This window comes from Rousettus aegyptiacus, unplaced genomic scaffold (assembly GCF_014176215.1).
Source record: "Rousettus aegyptiacus isolate mRouAeg1 unplaced genomic scaffold, mRouAeg1.p scaffold_m13_p_4, whole genome shotgun sequence".
NCBI lineage: Eukaryota > Metazoa > Chordata > Mammalia > Chiroptera > Pteropodidae > Rousettus > Rousettus aegyptiacus.
Window position 1 is genome coordinate 71,879,964 of NW_023416307.1, and position 22,108 is coordinate 71,902,071.

The following is a 22,108-nucleotide window of genomic DNA, read 5'->3' on the forward strand; positions in this document are numbered from 1 at the left end:
TACTCTTCAACCCAATATCCTCTGGTAACCACTAGTCTATAGTCCATGTCCATGAGTCTCTGTTTGTTTGTCTTATTCTTTTGTTGCTTTTAAGTTTATATCCCACATATAAGTAATATCAAAAGTTTTCAACTTTTTCTGTCTGGCTTATTTTGCTTAGCATGATTATCTTGAGGTCTATCCATGTTATCACAAATGGCAATATTTCACCTCTTCTTATGGATGAGTAATCTTTCATTGTATATATGTACCACAGCTTCTTTATTCAATCATCATAGGACACTTCGGTTGCTTCCATGTACTGGCCACTGTGAATATTGCCACTATGAACATTGGTGTGCAAACATCTTTGTGGATATGGGTTTTCAAGTCTTTGGGGTAAATACCCAATAGAGGCATTTCTGGATCATATGGTAGATCAATTAGTTTTTTGAGGAATCTCTGTACTGTTTTCTATAGTGGCTGTACCAATTAGCAGTCCCATCAGCAGTGGTTGAGGATTCCTTTTTCTCCACATCCTCTCTAGCATTTGTTATTACTAGTTCTGTTGATTATAGCTATTCTAACAGAAGTGTGATGGTATCTCATTGTGGTTTTGATTTGCATTTCCCTAATAGCTAGTGATATTGAGCATCTTTTCATATATTTGTTAACCATTTGTATGTCTTCTAGGGAGAAGTGTCTGCTCAAATCCTCTGCCCATTCTTTGATTGGATCTTTTGGGGGTTTTTTGTTGTTGTTATTGAGTTGTATAAGTTCTTTATATACTTCAGACATTAGGCCCTTATAGGAGCTGATGCTTGCAAATATCTTTTCCTATTTGGATGGTTGTCTCTTTACCATGTTGACAATTCCTTTTGCTGAGCAGAAGCTTTTTAGTTTGATGTAGTCCCATTCATTTATTTTTGCTTTTACTTCCTTTGCCTTTGAGGTCAAATTCATAAAATCCTCTTTAAATTCAAGGTCCTTGAGTTTTGTTCCTACATTTTCTTCTATGCATTTTATTGATTCTGGTCTCATATTGAGGTCCTAAATCCATTTTGAGTTAATTTTGGCATGTGGTGATAGACAACAGTCTAGTTTCATTCTTTTGCCGGTGGCCTTCCAGTTTTCCCAGCACCATTTATGGAAGATGCTTTTCTTTCTCCGCTGTATATTTCTAGCTTTTTTGGTGAAAATTATTTGAGCATGTAAACATGGGTTTTCTTCTGAACTCTCAATTCTGTTCCACTGGTTTGTGTGTCTGTTTTGCTGCCAATACAATACTGTTTTGATTACTGTCACTTTATAGTCTAATTTGAAGTCGGGCAGAGTGATGTCTCCAGCCTTGTTCCTTTTTCTCAGAATGGCTTTGTCAATTGAGTCTTTTGTGCTTCCATACAAATCTGAAGATTTTTTTTGTTCTATTCTTTAAAAAAATGCAGATGGGATTTTGATGGGGATTGTATTAAATTTGTATAATGCTTTAGGTAATATGGTCATTTTAACTACATTGATTCTTCCAATCCAAAGACACGAAATATCTTTCAATTTGTTTGTATCTTCTTCAATTTCTTTTAATAGGTTCTTGTAGTTTTTATCATATAGATCTTTCACATGTTTTGTTAGATTTATTCCTAGGTATTTTATTCTTTTTGTTGCAATTAAAAAAGGAATTATTTTTTTCCACTTCTTTTTCTGACACTTCTTTATTAGAGTATAAGAACACTATAAATTTTAGAACATTGATTTTGTATCCAGAAACTACTGTATTTGGTTATTGTTTCTAGTAGTGTCCTTGTGGAGTCCTTAGGATTTTCTATACAGAGAATCATGTCATCCACAAACAGTGACAGTTTGACTTCTTCATTTCCTATATGGATGCCTTTAATATCATTCTTGAGCATGATTGCACTCGTTAAGACCGCCAGTATTACATTGAATAATAGTGGCAATAGTGGATAGCCTTGCCTCATTCCTGATTTTGGAAGGTTTTTAATTTTTCACAATTAAGTATAATGTTGGCTGAGGGTTTGTCATAGATGGCCTTTATCGTGTTAAGTTACTTTCCTTCTATACCGATTTTGTTAAGTGTTTTGATCATAAATGGATGCTGTATCTTGTCAAAGGCTTTTCCTGCTTTGATTGATATGATCATATGATTCTTGTTTTTTAGTTTGTTTGTGTGGTGTATCTCATTATTCGATTTGCATTTGTCGAACCATCCCAGTGCCCCTGGGATGAAGCCCACTTGATCGTGGTGTATAATCTTTTGAATATGTTGCTGCATTTGGTTTGCTAGTATCTTATTTAGGATTTTGGCATCTGTGTTCATGAGATATTGGTCTGTAGTTTTCTTTTCTTATGTTATCTTTACCAGGTTTTGGTATCAGAGTAATATTGACCTCATAAAATGAGTTGGGAAGTATTGCCTCCTCTTTGATTTTTTGAAAGAATTTGAGAAGAATAGGTATTAAACGTTCTTGAATGTTAGGTAGAATTCCCTGGTAAAGCCATCTGGTCCTGGACTTTCACTTTTTGGTAGGTTTTTGATGATTGTTTCCATTTCCATACTGCTGATTGGTCTATTTAGATTTTGCAGATCTTCTTGATTCAGTTTAGGAATTTTGTATTTTTCTAAGCACTGGCCCACTTCTTCTAGATTATTAAATTTTGTGATATATACTTTTTCATAGTATTCTTGTATGATTCTTTGTATTTCTGCAGTGTCAGTCATAATTTCCTCTCTTTCATCCTAAATTTTGTTTATATGTTTCCTTTCTCTTTTTTTTGTGAGTCTAGCCAGGGTTTTGCCAATTTTATTAACTTTCTCAAAGAACCAGTTGCTTGTTACATTTATTTTTTCTTTTTTGTTGTTGTTGTTATTTGTTTATTTTCAATTTCATTTATTTTTGCTCTAATTTTGATTATTTCTTTCCTTCTGCTGACTTTAGGCCTTATTTGTTCTTCCTTTTTTAGTTTTTTAAGATGAAGCATTAGGTCGTTTATTTGGGCTCATTCTTGTTTATGGAGATAGGCCTGTAATGATATGAACTTTCCTCTTATGACTGCTTTTGCCCGTGTCCCAAAAGTTTTGATACGCTGTATTATCATTATCATTTGTTTCTATGTATCTCTTGATCTGTCTTTTTATTTCTTCTCTGACCCAGTCATTCTTCAGTAGCATGTTTTTAATCTTTATATATTTGTTGTTCTTCCTGATTTCTTTTTGCAGCTGATATCTATTTCCCAAGCTTGCTATTTCATTTTTCAACTCTTGCAGTGTATTTTTTTTTATCTCGAGAAGATCTGTTCTTTTTGAAGGTTTCAATCTGTTTGCTCTGCTCATCTAGTTTTTTTTTTCAATTCCTGAAATTGTTACTATGACTTTTTTTAGAAATCACTGAGTTTTTTCAGAAGTACCGTCCTGAATTCTGTCGTTCAAGGTGCATATTGCTATGTCTATAAGCTTATTTTTTTCTCTTTCTTTCTGAGATGCCTTGTCACCTTGGTTGTTCATGGTGTTTAGTGGACTATTTCTCTGCCTGGGCATTAATGGAAGTGTATTCTACTGTTTTTCCAGAAAGAAGATTTATTATATAAAAGTCTCTCTTTAGCCTGTTGCAATAAAGGCACTTTTCTTTTGGTTTCTAGTAGGTGGTGTCTAAGCCTCTTAGATCCTTGCTTTATATAAAGTCTTAATAATGCTTTTTAAATTTTCTTGTGGATATTTAATCACTCTCGCTACCCTTGGTTTCAGTTCATGTCAAGGTCAGTGACCCCCTTGGCAGTGCTTGCTCAGATTCCCCTGAGGCTTCACGGTGATCATTTTTGGAGGGTATGGGGGTAGCTGGAGCCTGCAGCTCAGCCTCAGTTTTGCACCCACAGCTGGCAAAAATCAACTGTTGTTCCTATTTGGTCCCGTCTCATTTCTCTATCTTCTGCCCTGATAACTTGACCCTGCAGTTTTCCCAGGCAGGGTTTATGGAGAATTTGCCGCAGAAACTCTCTGCTCCTTTTCCACTCCCCTCCTCTTTCAGAGAGCTTCAGTGGCTGTGTGAGGCAGCTTCTTTATTACTCCCAGTCCACCGCCCAGTACCCGGGGTTCTGACCTGTAGTAGCTCTTATGCACAGATCTCATACTCAGACATGCTGGTTTGCAGTTTGGGTGTTTTTCATTGATTTTTAGATGTTCAGCTTATTGTTGTTTCAAGGGGAGGGATCTGGGGAGATCTCTCACTCTGCCATATTTCCAAAAATCTGTTTCCTGGTTGTTTTTGTTGTTCTTTTCTATTTTCCTCTTTCTCTCTTTTCTTGTGTATTGATGACTTTTTTTAGTGTTATGTTGGGTTCCTTTTTCTGTATTTTTTGTTTATCATAAGTTTTTGGTTTATGGTTACCATGAGCTTCATATATAACACTTTACATTTCTAGCACTCTATTTTAAATTGATGATTGCTTAAGTTTGAACACATTCTTAAAGCACTAAAAATTTTACCCAGCCTTTCATGTTTTATATTTTTACTCCATATTTTACATCTTTTGTGCATGTGTGCTTATAGATCCCTTAAGTAATTATTTAAGATACACATAATTTTACTACTTTTGTCTTTTAAGCTTCATATTAGCTTTATAATTGATTGATTTACTATTTTTACTGTTTACCTTTACCAGTGAGATTTTTTCTTTCCTATATTTTCTTATTTTTTGTTTTGGCCTTCTCTTTTCCATTTAAAAAGTCACTTTAACATTTCTTGTAATACTGATTAAGTGGTGATGAACTCCTTTAGCTTTTATTTGTTTGGGAAACTATCTCTTCCTCAATTCTGAATAATAACCTTGCCAGGTACAGTATTCTTGGTTGTAGGTTTTTCCTTTTCATCACTTGGAATATATTGTGTTATCACCTGGTCTGCAAAATTTCTACTGAAAAAACATCTGTTGGTTTTAAGGGGGTTCCTTTAAATGTAACTTGCTGTTTTTGTGTTCCTGCTTTTTAAATTCTCTCTTTATCTGTAATGTTCAGCATTTTAATTATGATGTTTCTTTGTGCAGATGTCTTTGATTTTGTCTTGTTTGGGATTCTCTGTGCTTCCTTGACTTGGATGTCTATTTTCTTTACCAGATTATGGAAGTTTTCCATCATTATTTCTTCAAATAAGTTTTTTGTCCTTCTGTTGCTGCTTCTTCTGAGATCCCTATTATGTGAATGTTAGTATATTTGGTGTTTTGCCAGAGAGCCTTTAAACTATCTTCATTTTTTTTATTTTTGCTGTTTTGATTTCCATTATCTCATCTTCCAGATTGCTGATTTGTTCTTCTGAATCTTCCAATTGATGTTGATTCCCTCTAGTGTATTTTTTATTTCAGTTATTGTATTCTTAAGTTTGTATTTTTTAAATATACTTCTATCTCTTTGCTGAAGATCTCACTGAATTCGTCTATTCTTCTGAGTTTGTTGTGAATCTTTATAACCATTGCTTTGAACTCTAGTATTTTTCTAGGTTTTTGTCCTATTATTTCATTTGAAACATTATTTGTCTCTTTATTTTTCTCTGTTTACTTTTATGAGTTAGGTAGATCAGCTATGTCTCCTGGTCTTGAAAGAGTTGGCTTATGTAGTGGCACAACCCACAGTGGTCGTCAGAACCAGGTGCTCTGGGAGTGTCCCCTGTGTGGATTACCTGCACCCTTTTGTGGTAGTTGGGCCACAATTGCTGTGAGCATACCAGTGAACTGGAATGACACCAAGGCTGACAGCTGCAAGAATTGGAAGACTGCTGCATATGACCTAATATGTAGGACTGGCCCCACTGAATGTGAACTACTTTGAAGGAACTCACCTGCCAGGTGTGTTCATTGTGGAGCCATTTGAGAGGGACTCCAGGGTGGGATGAAGCCAGCCATTAAGCGTGTTGGGAATGGAACTGTTTGGTAGGGGTTCCCATGCCATGTGTATAGGGACTGATGCCACTCTTGACACATCACAATGCAAGCCAAGACCTACTGCCACTTGATCCAGCATTGGGGCAACATGTGAGGGGCGTCAGCCAGGGTGGGTAGTTTATGTGGGGTTGGACCTCAGAGAAGTGCCAGTGCAGGGAAAACAGTATTAGCCAGATAATGAAGAGTGTCAAAAATGGCTCCTGTTTTTGTTGAGCTAGCCAAGAGGAAAAAGCACAACAACAACAACAACAACAACAAACAAACAAATAAATAATTATGCCTACTAGTGCTTCCATCTTTAGGGAAAGTTTCTACCGATCCCTGCCATTCCAGCCTTTGCTCTAAAGTTAGTCGATGTAGCTCCTTCATGTATTATCTAGGAACTTTTCCGGTTGCCGCCTCTGTGCTGGGGCTCAAAGTGAGCTTAGCACTGACATTTTGAGAGTGGAAACTTGTTTTCCTTATAGCCCTTTGACTCTCTTGGCTGTAAGCTCCACTGTTTCTCAAATACAGATGTTATGGGGGCTCCTCTTTCTGGTGTTGGTTTCCTTGGCTAAAAGCCTAGTGTGGGGCTTGGACCCCTCACTCCTAGAGGTTTTCATATGTTTTCAATAGCAACATATAAACCCAGACATATTTAATGGAGAAATATTTCTGAAAATTCATGAAATACATTTTTAATGATTTATAATTATAACCTTATTTTTCTCTCTGTCTCCAGTCTTACTTTGCCTTTAGTCTGTTTTTCATGCCATCACCAGAATTGAACTTTTAAAATGTAACTTCCTTGCTCATTATCTTCCATTGATACCCCATTTACTTATAATAAAGTTCAAATCATTAGCATGACATAAAGTTTTCCATTGTCCAATCTCTGCTTATAATTTCAGTCTTATCTGTGATGCTCTCATGCCCCATCACCTTATGTTTCATCTATATTTAAACATACAGGTTCAACTGGGACATTATTTCTATATATTATGCTCCCTCATTCTGCAACGTGTGCTTGTGGACTCCTATTAACTCTCTTATTTCTCTAGTTCTGCATCAGTGCCACCTCTCCTAGGAAGTTATCTTTGATTTTCCTCCACTATCACCATAAAAAAAAGAGTTGAGCAATATCTCTTTTGCACCAGCCCTATACTTTCTCCTTACTTTTTTTATAGCACTTTCATTCTCCATTACATTTAACATTTTACAAATCTTTTTTTTTTTTTACTCTGTGAATTCTTTTAAAAGAATAACCATGGTTAAATTTATCCATTAAATTTTAATAAGTTTTCTTGAATAAATCTGTGAATGATTGCATGAACTAATAAATTGACATGAGCAATAAAAATTAAAGCTCAAAAGGACAACTTATCACTTTTAGGATGGTTGAGCTTCTTAGAATTCTAATAGACAGAAATTTAAAAAAAGTAAAGAAGGCTTTCCACCTGAAGAAGAAAGGAGCAGTAGAATCAAAGTCACAGAAACAAATAAATTGGTTAGTTAGTGCAAGAATGAAGATTTGCTTGATTACTTTATGAATCTTCAAACTATGGTATCGAATGTAGACTCTGTCATGTAGCCAGAAAAGAAGTACTAGGAGATTTTAATCAGAGATGCGGAATGACAAAAGCAGTTTCTTGTACTTCCATTTCCCTCAGTAAAAAAGAAATTGTTATAGAACTTGAAATTCCACTGCAATCAGAAAACTGGACAAAATATATAAAATACATGACATAACTAAATTTCAGAAGCAGACAATAAATAGGAAATGCAGAACTGCTGTAACCCCTGGGAGTATATGAAGTGAGCCCTATAATGTTTGGTTAAGCACTAGCCTAGATGTTTATTGGTTCTGTTCCTCTGAAGAACTCTTACTAATATATATGATCAGTTCCTTTTTTCCCCAAAGAGTACCAGCGCAATTTAAAGGTGAGAAGAAATAGTCCTTCATCTATAGGACTAGAAAAACTGGGTATCTAAAAGAATGAACTTCAACTCTTATTTCACACACAAAAGTAAATTGGAATAATTCTTACAGCTAAATGTTAAAACTAAAATTTCTAGGGGAAAAACACAGGACAAAAATTTCTCTGACTTTACGGTAAGCACAGGATTTTAGATGAAAAAAAAATGCAGAGACCATAATAAAAAAATGGATACATGGGACTGCAACAAAATTGAAATGTCTACTTTTTGAAAGATAGTGTTAAGAATATTAAGTGGAATTAAATGTTATGGCATATTAATAATTGATGTGTGATTTGTTAAGCATTATTTTAATCTCATTTCCACATTGATGCTGAAATAAAAGATTTGTTGGTTCACATATAGAACTAAATTAAAATGAAATTACCTAGACATTAATTTTCTGGATGAAAAATTACTTTGGGAAGTAGTCCCTAAATTCCATAGTTCATGTAATGTCTGTGTATATGGACTGACCAGAGAAAAAAAATAAGTTTAGCTTTGGAAAAATTACATATATAGTTGAATGCGTCTATCCAACATCTACAAAAATTTCAAATAATAATGAATAATAGGGGGAAATGATGATAGGTTCTGGTGTTTCTTACAGTTTCACTGTCTATTTTTATCCATCAAATATTGTAGAAATAGTTTTATTCCAAAGTATAAGAACCACTCATATATGGTCAATTGTTTTATAAAAAAGAAACCAAGAATATATAATGAGGAAAGAACAGTTTCTTCAATAAATGATGTTGGGAAACTGGACAGTCATGTGCAAAAGAATGAAACTGGACCACTGTCTTACACTATACATGAAAATTAACTCAAAGTGGATTAAGGACTTGAAAGTAAGACCTTACCACAAAAATTCTAGAAGAAAACAGGGGTAAGCTCCTTGACATGATCTTGGCAATTGAGAGTACATCAAACTTTTCTGTACAGCAAAGAAAACCATCAGCAAAATTAAAAGAAAACCTATGGAATGGGAGAAAATATTTGAAAATCATATACTGATAAGGGATTGATGTCCAAAATATATAAAGAACTCATACAACTCAGCAAAAAAATGAACCAATTCAATTAAAAAATGGGCAGAGGACCTGAATAAGCATTTTTTTCCAAAGAAGAAGTACAGATGGCCAACAGGTACATGAAAAGGTGCTCGACATTGCTAATCATCAGGGAAATGCAAATCAAACCCACAGTGAGATATCACCTTACACCTGTTGAAATGGCTATTATCAGAAAGACATGAAATAAGAAGTTTTAGAATGTGGAGGAAAAGGAACCTTTGTACCCTGTTGGCAGGAATGTAAATTGGTGCAGCCATTATGGAAAATGGTATAGATATTCCTTGAAATTTCAGAAATAGAACTACCATATGATCCAGCAATTCTAAATCTGAGTATTTATCTGAAAAAAATGAAATTGGTATCTCTAAGAGATAGCTCCAGTCCCTTCAGTGTAGCACTATGTATAATAGCCAAGACTTGGAAACAACCTGAGTGTTCATCAACAGATGAATGGATAAATACAATTACATACACACACAATGGAGCATTATTCATCCGTTAAAAATGAAGAAAATCTTGCCATTTGTGACAACATGGATAGACCTTGAGGGATTATGCTAAGTGAAGTGAGTCAGGCAAAGAAAGACAAATACTGTATGATCTCATTTGTTTGTAAAATCTGAAAGGAAAAAAAAAGGAACTTTATAGGTACAGAGAACAAATTGATGATTCCCAGAAGTAGGGACTGGGGAACGGGCAAAATGAGTGAAGGTGGTTAAAAGCTACTAACTTCTAGTTATGAGATAAATAAGTCCTGGGATTCTAAAGTAAAGCATGGTGACTATAGTTAACAATATTGTACTCTATATTTGAAAATTGCTAAGAAAGTACATCTTAAAAGTTCTCGTCACAAAAAAAATTGTAACTGTGGTGATAGATGGTAACCAAACTTATTGTGGTAATCTTTTCTATAGGCTACACTACACACACACACACATAAACACACATATACATGTATATATCAAATTACTATGTTGTACATCTAAAACTAATACAAAGTTGTGTGCCAATTATATCTCAATAAAAAGAGAAGATAGGCCTCAAATCCATTTTTTAAGTGTAAGAAAATCTCCATTCCCTTATTCCTATATCCGTATGTCAGAAACCTTACAAAAGTGTCCCCACCTTACTAAGCTACTTATTCACATGAAGATATTCATCCAATTAAGCCAGCTAATCCTTTATACTCTTATCATAACCTTTTTTTTTTTATAATCAGGTATTTAATTTGTCCATTCTGGTTCTTAATTAAATCACTGCTTTCTGGGCAGTGAGGGATATGGTAAATTCATCTGATGTTAAGCTTCTTAGCACAAGTTACTGCATTATCTACAGTAAATTGTGCACTTAAATCCAGTAAAGTGTAGCCTGTGGGACAAAATTGAAACACACTGATTGATCTAACACCCTGTGGCCTTAGTCACAAGGTAAATGAAGCCCAAAGTACAGCATATAACGATTACAGTCAGGACTATCTCAGACATGTATTAGAGGCTTTACCAAATTAAAGAAAATTATTGACTTTCTCCTGAAATTAGAATAAAAACATAAATCCTTGCCTAACTCTATAGTAGCGTACCAGTCAATTTTAGTTTGCTGTACTTCTTTAACAGCCTTCAGTATACCTAGCACAGAGAAGGCTATCAGTAGAACTATTTTATTTAGTTCTCAGTAGTCATGGTTAACCTTCATGAATTATCTTTTTTCTTAGTTACCAGACAGGAACTTTATATAATTAGTCAATGGGGATTAACATTCCCATTTCTACTATCTCTTAAAGAAGAAATTTAATGTTGTCCTCAAAAGATATGAGAGTTTGCATAATTCTAAATGTTCGCATTTGTATGTCAGATTAAAAATGGGTGGAGGCAGACTAAACTAATAACTTATTAGAAATTAGCAACCAATGGCAAAACCCTCAATTCTCACAATATATCAAATCTGATAAAACATCCAGATGGAGGTAACATTTCTACAAGATGTCCTTATTTTACATTTTCCAATTTATAATTTAATATCATTGTGGTATCTATTACTACAGAATCACATTGTCTTCAAAGTTTTATCTTTGGCCATGTAACTTTGCTCTCTCTTTTGCCAATATCACTATGTATTGTGCCCCAGTTTCTGGTAATCCCAGAAAATTCTCTGTTCGCCACCCCAAAGTCATTTGCCTTCCACCAATAATACATATTTGAATTTCCCTGCTGAAATTTTGCAAGCAGGTTCCAACCCTCTTTAATTCTACTGTTGCCTTAACAAATGTTGTATCCTCTGCAACTTGCTCACTGACTTTATTTTCCCTATACCCTTTGACATATCCCAACCAAGAGTAAATAGAATAAGTTTCTCAGGATCATTTTAGCAAGGCAAGTATACTTGCCCATACTACCAGAAGTTTTCTACCTCCCAGCCATTAATAATTCTTTATAGAATCTTCACCAATTAATTTCTTTTTTCATCCTAATTTCATTAACCATCAAAATAATGTGGCTACATCATCTTTAGTCATTTCTTTTCTTTTATAAAGCACAGACCTTTCTTCCGTCATTAAGATCTGAGAATAGGAGCTTGTTTGCCATTACTGTCTGAATTGCATTTTTTTCTCCTACAAGGAAGATTATGTAAGGGTACCAACCACACACAATTTAAGGTACTTGCATTTAGAACATTTTTATTATTTCGGCAGATATCTTTCATTTACCATTAAGTGAAAGATTTGAGCTCCTTTTCAGGACAAGCTTTTATATTTTACCTTACCACGATATATCACAATTTGGAATGAGAAATATGTACTGAAGTTCATAGCAGTGAAGCCATGTAATTCCCTTCATTCGGACTCAATGGATTCTCTGCCACTAATATAGTACTCCCTAGATCATGTGGTCCGAATCTCCAGGCTAACAAAAATTCATCAGGTTTCAAGTATTTATTTATTGGTCAGATGTCCCAATTATTTAACAGCATGCTTTTGTTTCTGTGGTTACCTCACCTCATCTTCTCATCTTATGGACAGTGAGTATGTTGACTTTTGATTCACCAGGTCAAAATAATATCTGCCAAGGATCTCACAAAATATCTAATGGCTTATCTTCTATTTTACATATTTGCCTCATTTTCCCTACATTAATCTATTTTTGTGTGTGTGCTTTTGATAAAATTTACATTTTTGTTAATTGTATTAATAATAGACAGGCAATGTTGTCTGTAGCCATTTTTTTTTTCTGGATTGCCTTTTTTTATTAACCCATTTTACTAAATCCTAGAGGGTTGAAGATATACATGTAAATTCCATTGATAAGATTTGTACCCCATAATTTGCCTCAAAAAATGTTTTCTCTCTCAAATCAAGGGTTAGTTTAAGCTGTCCCAGAACCAAAGGTTCAAAAGATCCTTCATACCCATCCTTCTGCATGAAGGCCATTTAGTAAGACCACTCTAGATTTCAAATGCAGAATGACCATCAAATTCACAAGATGCAGTAGGCTCACCCAATGTTTATTTATCCAAGTTTATTACTCAATTTCATTTAGCTTTAAGCAAGAACACCAAACTGGTAAAGCAGCAGCAGCATGCATAGCAGCAGCATGACAGAGGCCTTGAATACCCAGATACAGCTTCCAAAATCTCAGTCACTGAATGCAAACTTAAATAAGTACAGGTCACTCAATGTAGAGAAGTGGCAGGGTCTAGTGTCTTTCAGCTTAAGCAACTTGCTTGTCACCTAGCACCTACAGGGATCTTTGCCTCACATTCATTTTTTGGTGTAGTACATTCCATAAAATATAAACTATACAATAAACAATCTTGATATCCTTGACATACAACACACTTAGGAACATTTCAAATCAGCAGTCAACTTATACAAACTCCAGCAAAAATCTAATTTATCCCAAGTTGCTGCATATGTTGAGTTGAAACTGCAAAACTATCTAAATGTCAATTACTTGGAAAGCCTTCAAACTGGAGGAAAAGGCTGCAGTTCAACTGATAACTCTTTATTTCCAAAGTAATATAATATAATAGCTGAGATTTTACTGAAAATAATCCTAATAAAATCATGTGTCACTTGTGTAATTATAAAGATAGTAAGAGTTAAAAATCAAAACACATAGTTTCTTTGCAGATATTTTTTCATTCTCCAGCAACTTAAACTTAAATCTCATTTTGTTTATTTTTCTAAGTTAATAGGCTAGAAAAAAAAAACATTGTTAAAGGAATATAATTATTTTTGCTAAAAGAAGAGTTGAATAACCTGTCTATATAATAGTTCTAAAATAGATTAGAATATATATGTTTTCAAGTGATCATGTCCCGGAATCAGAAGTAAACCAGTGATAGAAAATCCATGAATACAGGTTTTCAACCATATCTTTATATACTAAACCAAGTTCTTATCTCTGACTTAGACTCTCTGCCATCTGCCCAATTACCTCCTGCTGAAACTGATTGGGTTAGTAATGCAATCACAAGGCTGATCTCTGAAATTGCTTTTTATTATACTCGAATATTTCTAAATTTGTAAATCATTTGAATATCATACTATATGCAATATCCCTGATATAATTAGTATGTAGAATTATAAATATGAGCTATGATAAATTTTGATGCTCTGTTCTTAAACTCATGAAGACTTCTTTTTATCTTTCTAAGATCCACCATTTTTTTTTATAACTTTTCACTTATTCCTCACATTTGAAACAAAACATTTCTTCTAGAATATATTCTGCCAAGGAGCAGAATTTTATTTTTATTAGTCTACTAGAGTTACTGTGTATGGCAGAGAACAACAAAGCCTTATTAACTTGCAGGTCCAGAGAGGTGGGATGAGCTCATTCATAAACTAAATGACTAACCTGATATGCCAGCCTCAATTACAGCTATTTCTCAGTAAAATTGTTAATTACCACCTGGAATTTCATAAATCCCTAGAAAAAAACTAGTTTGTAAAAGCTAAGTGCTCAGGTAAAATGGAGCACAATGTTTCTAAATAAGCTAGTTATGGTAATGTTCCCAAACTTTCACTGGATCCATATTCAAGTAAGTGTAACAAGAGGCTGGTTTCCTTTACACACAGCTCATAGATTACCCTGACCAATAGCCCTCTGGTGAAATAGCAGAGTCATGTCTAATCTATTGGACATTTTTCAGCAGAAGGCAAAGAAAAAACAGTTTGAAAATAATCTGGTGACTCTTTATTTTTTCATTATTCTTCTTATGGCACCTATAACCTCTTTGTTCCTGAGGCTGTAAATAAAAGGATTTAGCAAGGGAATTATGATTGTGTAAAATAAAGAGTACAGTTTGTCATGATCTTCCGTGGGGCCAGACCCAGGGCGCACATACATGAAGAAGAGAGTGCCATAGAACAAGGAGACAGAGACCAAGTGGGCACTGCATGTGGAGAAGACTTTGCTCCTGCTGTTTTCAGACTTCTTTTTCAGGATGGCAAAGAGGACAAGGGTGTAAGAGATGATAATGGTCATAAAAGTGAGGACTTGTATGAAAGTTGAAAAAATTAAAACCAGAAGTATATTTACAGCAGGATCAGTGCAAGAAATTTTGAACAGTTGTAAAATTTCACAGTAGAAATAATGTATTACATTGGACCTGCAGAAAGTTAATCTAAATAACAAACCCACATGAACTGCTGAATGTATAAAACCAAGAAAATATGAAACACCTATAAATTGAGTACAGACGTTGTTGGACATCACCACTGGATAAAGCAAGGGGTTGCATATGGCTACATAGCGGTCATAGGCCATCACTACCAAGAGGAAACATTCTATGGTGGCACTGGAACCAAAAAAATAAAATTGGGTCATACACTCAAAGAGAGATATCACATGATTCTTTGATAAAAAATTTATAAGCATCTTGGGAGTCACAGAGGATGAAGAACAAGCATCTGCAAAGGCTAAACTGCCAAGGAATAAGTACATAGGGGTATGAAGGTGGGGGTCCTTCCAGATGAGAAAAACCAGTCCAAGGTTGCCCATCATGGTTATGAGGTAGATGACCAAGAACACCAGGAACAGGGGGACTCGAAGCCCTGGACGATCTGTAAGTCCTGTGAGAACAAATTCGGTCACCAGCGTTTTGTTTTCTTCTGTCATATCCAACCTAGCCAATCACTAAATTAAAAATATAAGTGGGGGAAATAGTCACAAAAAAATCATAAAAACAATACATTTTTTTTGTGTGACCAACATGTTCCTAGAAGGTACATCTCATTTAATTAATAGTTTAAATTTTTTATCTTTGTCTATTTTTATATACATGTAAAATTTTTCATAACAAAAAGTTTCAAAATGATAAATCATGTAATGTGTAAATTTACTGCAAATCTTCTTCAGTCTCTCAAGAGTTTTTTAGAACTGTATACACTTATCTGGAAATTCATATACAAAATTTTCCATGTTTACCCAAGAAAAATAGTAATTGTCAAGAGTACCTTAATTGATATTAAACTTTAATATGAAGACATAATAATCAAAACATTAAGATAGTGGCATAAGAATAGTTGAGAAACTCAGTGCAATAGAATAGAGAGTTCAGAAATAAAATCCAATATATACAAGAATATAACATAAGACAAATATGATATTTCAATTCAGTAGGGAAAGGTCAATTGATTTGATGTCAATTGTGCTGACACTGTTGGCTGTCAGTCTGGAAGTAAATAAGGTTTGGCTCCTACCTCACAGCTTATATATTTTCTAAGAAATTTCAGAGACAATTATATGACATAGAGATTAGAGAAATCCTTATTCAAGAGAAGAAAGCCAATATAGAAACATAACTACTCTAAAATTTTAATGCATAGCAAAAGAGAACCTAATAATTAAAGAGCATACAATCGGTTAGAAAATATATGTTACCATGTATGTGCAACATACAGATTTGTGTCTACAATATAAAAATAATTTAAAAATAGATAAGAAAAAGGCGAACGACTTAAAAGAAGAATGAGTAAAGGATATGAATAAGCAAGTCTACAGATGAAAAAATCAAAATGACCAATAAGTAAAATGAAAGATGCTCGAATTTCTGTGTCATAGACACACACATGCATGTACAGACACATACACACACATACACACAGGTACCTATTTTCTCATATATCAGATTGGCAAAAATTAAAATGAATAAAAATATTCACTGCTGACTGAGTTGAGAAAAGTTCTACTCCCAAATGATCCTTGTGGAAATATGAACTGCAACAGCCTTTTTGAAAAGCAATTTTCTAGACTCCCATTTAATTTTTAAATATATATATTTAAAAAATATATATATGACTTTTGTTCTACTGTCTTTTTATATTCTCTTTAATATATACCCTAGAAATAAAGCACCACTACACAAAGATAAATATACAAAGAATATCCAATACAATATTTTTCAAAGTGGCAAAGACCAGATGCATCAACTGTAATACAGTTAAATAAATCATAGTACATTACTATTTTGGAATATAATTTAGTAATGAAAAAATAGTTATTCCACTCGAATTGGGAATTTCCACAATGCGTACTCTGAGAAGAGTAAGATACAGAAAAGTATGAATAATACAATCTCATTATTGTAAAATAAGCAATGCATTTTAAAATCTCTTTTACACAGAGAAAAGTGTGGATAATAGGCACTACATTTATTCATTGACAGCACTGGTTTTTCTGGACTAGGAGCAGAGGGTGGAATGATGAAAGCAGAGGAGAGGAGAAGAGAGGTACTCAAAATAAGAGTTCCATGAGAAAGGCAACATAGCTATTATGATCTCGTTCACATAAAATTATGTAATTGCTTACATATACATTTATATACATATACTAAGAGATGTGTAAAAGAATGATCTCTAACATGTTACTAATGGAGAAAAAAACATGCATAATGAAATACTCTTGTTGCCTTTTTAAGGAGATGTTTTGGCACTGAAAATTCTACTGTAAATTAGAATATAATTGTCTGTAAAATTTTGTGCGTAACTATCAGTTAAAGGCAGAAATAGCCATCAGGGAAATTAGTATTTTGTTTTGAATATTATCAATGAGAGCCAACCTTTGATCATTGAAAATAGACGTGATTTTTAAAAACATTCCAAAGTTATTTGTAATTGTATAAGGTAAGGATCGAAAGAGATTTTTTTTTAGTTTTTTTTTTGTAATTTCAGTAATTTTCTTATTAAATTTATTCTTGCATACTTATTATTTTGCCACTGTTATGAATGTAACATTTGGTCTTGGCACGAAGTGATATTGATTTTTTTTCATGATTTATTAATAGTCTCTGAAAGAACTTTTAGATTACCTTAAGAAGATAAATAAATACATTTAGGAATACAGATTATTAAGATATTTACATGTATAAAAATGTTTTCATAATTTTATAGTCATATCTCTTGATACTTATGGACATAAATTTTTTTTACTATGTGAATATATTAGAAAAACAGAATTTGTCTAACTTAAAAATATGAATAAAGGCTCTTTTCTACGGATCAATGATCAGTTAAGGGAGAATCATGAGATATTATTCCATCTTCGCTAAAAAAATTACTGTTTTAGAACATTTACTTTTAAATATATACCTACAGGGAGCTTAATATGTATAACACAAGCAAAAATATTAATCAAAAAGTAAGAACTTTAAGAGATTTTTGCCCTACATATCTGACCCAAATTTCTTTATAACCTCACATAACCAAATTATTGTGATTCCTAGTTTAGTTCCTACAATGTGTACTTTAGCTAAGAGTAAGCTTGTGATTTTTTTCTCAAGAGTTATGTGATAGATAACGCATGGTGTCTTTTGAAGTTAGTTTTTGTGATGTTAGCCCATATTCCCATGATTTTGTGAAATTATTTTTGTTAGGCTCAGCCACAAACCTTAAGCCCAAATTTCCCATTCTGAAAAATTACAAATAAGGTATATTTAAGCTACATAGTTTACGTCTTAATTAAGAAAATTTCACATTTTAAACTCTGAGTTTTTATTACTATTATTTAATATTTACATTTTTATTCTCTATTAATCAAACTTTACTGTTTAAAAACTTCCCGACAAATGTGTTATCTGCACAGAAAAAAATACTAATTGATATTAAGTCTGTCCAAATTTTGGTTGCTGATTTTAAAAAGGAAAAAAAAGCCTGTCTAGTATTTTAATTTTTTACTTAGATGTTTTGTTATCATACAGACAAATTACAATGCAATAATAATAAATATTATGGAAATTTATGCACTCTCACCCAGTTCCTATAAAACATGGAAAACTGGAAATGTTCTGGTTTCTCAAAGCAGCATAATAGGTACAGAAACAGAGCAATATTATTTGTGCATTGATTTTCTTAGGAAACTCCAAATTGGAGGGAGATAGCATTTCTTCCTTCTATTTGCAAACCCATTCTTTAAAAAAGTTTAAAATTCCCTTAATGCTTCTGCAGGATTCCCAGTAGGATGAAGTCAAAGTTGTTCTACAGGGCATTGTGAACTAATCATTAAATCACCCACAGTTAGTTACAACAATTAAAATGGCACGTTGTGTCCTCAGGTTTCACTGTAGGGGCACATTTACAAAATGTCACTGGATGGAGTTTCAAATAAGATTGGGTTTTTTTCTCTCTTATTTCTTTTAATGGTGCCACTACCCAACTACCCACTTGACTTGTCCACTTGGAAATCCCAAAGATACCTTAGAATTCACATGTCCAAATCTGAAGTTAAAATATTCTTCTATTCCACTTCCAAACCTATTATCCTTCCAGTGTTCCCTGTCTCAGGGAATAGGGTTACCAAACATGTATTTACACAAGCCGTAAACCTGGAACACATCCGTGACACTAACTCCTCCCATGGTGCCATTGTTTTGACCATTGCTCTAGATTTTATCTACTAAAGATGTCTTAAATGTCATTCTTTCTATCTGTACAGTTAGTCCTAAAATTCAAGGTATATTCATCTCTTGCCTAGGTTTATTAAATAACCTCCTAACAACACTATCTGTATCTGCTAATATAGTCTCCTGATCCATTTTTTCACATAAACACCAGACTGATTTTTATAAAGTGTACATCATTTCACTACTATCCTAAACACACACACTCTCTCTACTTAACATTTATAAATAACTTCTCATTGCACATGGAATGATGATTAAAATTCTTAAGCTTAAGTATCCATGTGCCTATATCGAGAAATAGACCCAATAATTAACTGTATAAAGTTGAAGAGGGTTTTTTTGCGTTGCATGTGTATATTATTTACAAGAACACTGAATTTAGAGATAATCTCCAATGTTTTAGTGTATTGATGTAATAAAAATTTAGTTCTCTTTTATACAATAAGTATAAAGCACATGTTCCTAACTGAAAGACTATTTCATTCCAGTTGATGATCTAGAGTCTCAGACTCTTTCCAAATTGTCACTCATGCATTTTTTACACATGACTTTCTTCAGATTTTGTGTTTTATTTTGGATCAAGCTATAAGTGGAAAGGTCACAGGGGGGTCCAAATGTGAGGTGCTTATGAGCTAGATATGTAAGTGACATGTATTACTTTAAATCTTAACTCATCATATGACTACAGTCTACAGAAAAGGTAGGCTGTGTATATAGGATGAAAATAAAATGGGGAAGGGAGGAGGGGAGAAGTAGGTAGTCGTAGAAGGAGTCAAATATTTGGTGATGGAAGGAAATCTGACTTTGGGTAGTGAACGCATGATGCAATATATACATATGACATATTGTTGAACTGTGCACTTGAAATTTATTTGATTTTATTAACCAATGTCTTCCCAATAACTTTAATAAAAAGTAATAATAAAAAAAAGAAAAGAAAATGGATTTGCTAATCAGTTTCTTCCACTAAACTTGTTCCGATTATCATTTACTTGTTTTACCCTCCTTCCCATATAGAGAACACTCTGAGTCTCCTCTCAAGGGAGTCAAATCCAATTCCCATCTATTCCTTATCTCAACAAAAAGCTAGGGTCTCCAAGTGATACTCTGTTCTCTCCATCAAATCCAGCTATGGCTGTTCTTTTTCTAGATACCAAGAATTTCTTTTAAAGTGTATTATTTTGCCACATACTACATAATTATGCACTTTCAATATACAATTTTTATAGGATTTATCTGTCATCCTATGGACCACGTGAACTTTACAAAGGTAATCAGATTACTTAGCAGGTCCAGTTAACGTGATATCAGTATACTAAACTAGCCTGCTATTCTACAAAATATCTAGAAAATAAGGATTCCTTCAGACACAAAGTAGAGTATGCATAGCCCTGGAGCAAAACCATCAGTTCATACCTTTACCCATCCCAATAAATATAAAATGTTTTTTCTGATTCTCATTCATAATCAGTATTGAAAAGAATACATTTCCACATTAATAGCCATATTTCTCATACCAGATATTGTATTAAAGGGCTCTGGTAAGGCTAACATATCTGGAAAAACACCAGTAGGTACTACAACTTAGCTAAGCTTGTAGTTTCTACCATTATCAGCCATGACCTAAATGGTTTTTGAAGATACTAGGATGGTTAAATAAGGGTATATGGAGGTCGCCACCATTGCAACCTTTGAGTTTCTGAGAATGGCACTAGTCATATGAAATATGCCTGAAATATCTCTCAGTTATAAACCTCTTCAGTGCATGAAGCTGGCAAACACCTCTGTTCTCGTGGGGGAAACCCCTAAAGGACTAATTGGACAGAGCTGCTTACTGTAAAGAAGGCCACAGCCATTTGCAAGTCTTTTAAACATCAGAAGAAACCATGATGTAACACTACCTTTTCCGAGATGCTTAGACTGTCTGCAGGAATTGGACTACTTAGAATGTGTTGAATCACAGAATCTGTTGGGGGGGGCAGAGGGGTGGGGTGGGGGGAGGAAATGCATGTATTTTCCACAATTGTTCTCCTGAATTGCAAAGATTGCATCTGACAAACATTTGGGATATGAAAATTTGCATGAGAAACTCTCAGTAAAGAGCAAATTTCATTCTCTGTGGACTTTCATGGTTTGTTCATGCCTCCCACACTAAAGGTTGTCCTGCTACTTAACATAAGAGTAACTTGAAAATCATCTTCAATGATATTGCTCAAGAGCATGGAGGGAATTTTATATAGTGCCACTTTTTGTTTTGTAAATAGTGAAACAGAAGAGTAGGTTTTTTCACTTTAAAAAATTCATTTTAAGAGTAGCGGGGTGTTGCATATGAAATAAATACCTCAGTTCAGTGAGGAAACAGAGCCAAACTTCAAGGCCACAATCTCCATATGCGGCAGGCCATGCCCTAGAGTTGTGCAGAGAAGACCAAGAAGTTGTATCCACACTCTTTAAATGACTGAGCAGAGGGCTCTCCTTCTTTAACTTCCATCAAAACTATCTACCGCCTCTCCAAATCCAGATTTGAGCCTGGCAAAGCAAAATTGGGATGCAGTCATCTGTTTTCCTTTCCATTCTGACTCCTTTTTCTTCTTCCCGTCATCACTTGTGTGAGAAAATGCAGGCTTATTGTCACTTTTCTTACTTTATATCCTTCTTGTTCCATAAAGAAGCAAGATTCTGCCTAGTAGGCATGGCTAGCTTTACTCATAGTAGAACTCTGTGATCTAATTCTTTCAAGCTTAATTCTTAACACATTAAAGAGTTAGATAAAAGAATTTGGTAAATATTCTTTCGAGACAAATTTTTTATTTTTCAAGTCAAATATTCTTTCAAGGCAAATTTCTATTTTTCTCTGTGCACTGCTTCTGTAGCAAATCCATATATACCCCCAAGACAAACATATACCAGCTACTATGTAGCCAGCTCTCTATTCAAAGAGGTAACAGAAAAGAAAATGAATACTTTCTGTCCTCTTAATCCCATTACTTCTTAGTATAAGCTTTAGTCAACTCAAAAGACTTTTGCTCTTTTTTTAAGGGTCTACCCACTTCTAAGAATACCTCTGTCCTGAACTAATTTTGTGACTATGTTGCAGTCTGTCAAAGTCAAAGATTAGCTAAGTAAAACTGGATGTTGCATGGAAGTCTTTCCTGCTACTATAAAACTGTTGCCATCCCCAGTACATAACCTGTTCCTGTCTCAGGGATCTCAGCTATGTGGTCATCAAGGCTTCCTGTGTGTAGGCATAA

The 22,108-nt window shown here is 33.9% G+C and overlaps 1 protein-coding gene across 2 annotated transcripts; it reads right to left on the reverse strand.

Moving 5' to 3' along the window:
- Positions 1-4,710: 4,710 nt before the first annotated feature.
- Positions 4,711-15,085, reverse strand: LOC107506353 (olfactory receptor 5AC1-like). 2 transcript variants are annotated; one of them, XM_036219518.1, is made up of 3 exons: positions 14,182-15,076; positions 6,361-6,376; positions 4,711-4,741 (listed from the first exon to the last, which is right to left on the reverse strand). In XM_036219518.1, exons 1-3 carry the CDS (start codon positions 15,074-15,076, stop codon positions 4,711-4,713), a joined length of 942 nt encoding a protein of 313 aa, XP_036075411.1. The 2 variants fall into 2 exon arrangements, with proteins under 2 accessions (XP_036075411.1, XP_015992522.2); XM_016137036.2 differs by lacking the exons at positions 4,711-4,741; positions 6,361-6,376 and having other exon boundaries at positions 14,153-15,085.
- Positions 15,086-22,108: the final 7,023 nt, after the last annotated feature.

What these genes read in the sequence shown, in the direction of transcription:
- LOC107506353 (XM_036219518.1), bottom strand. Translation starts at nt 15,076, where the DNA reads ATGACAGAAGAAAACAAAACGCTGGTGACCGAATTTGTTCTCACAGGA.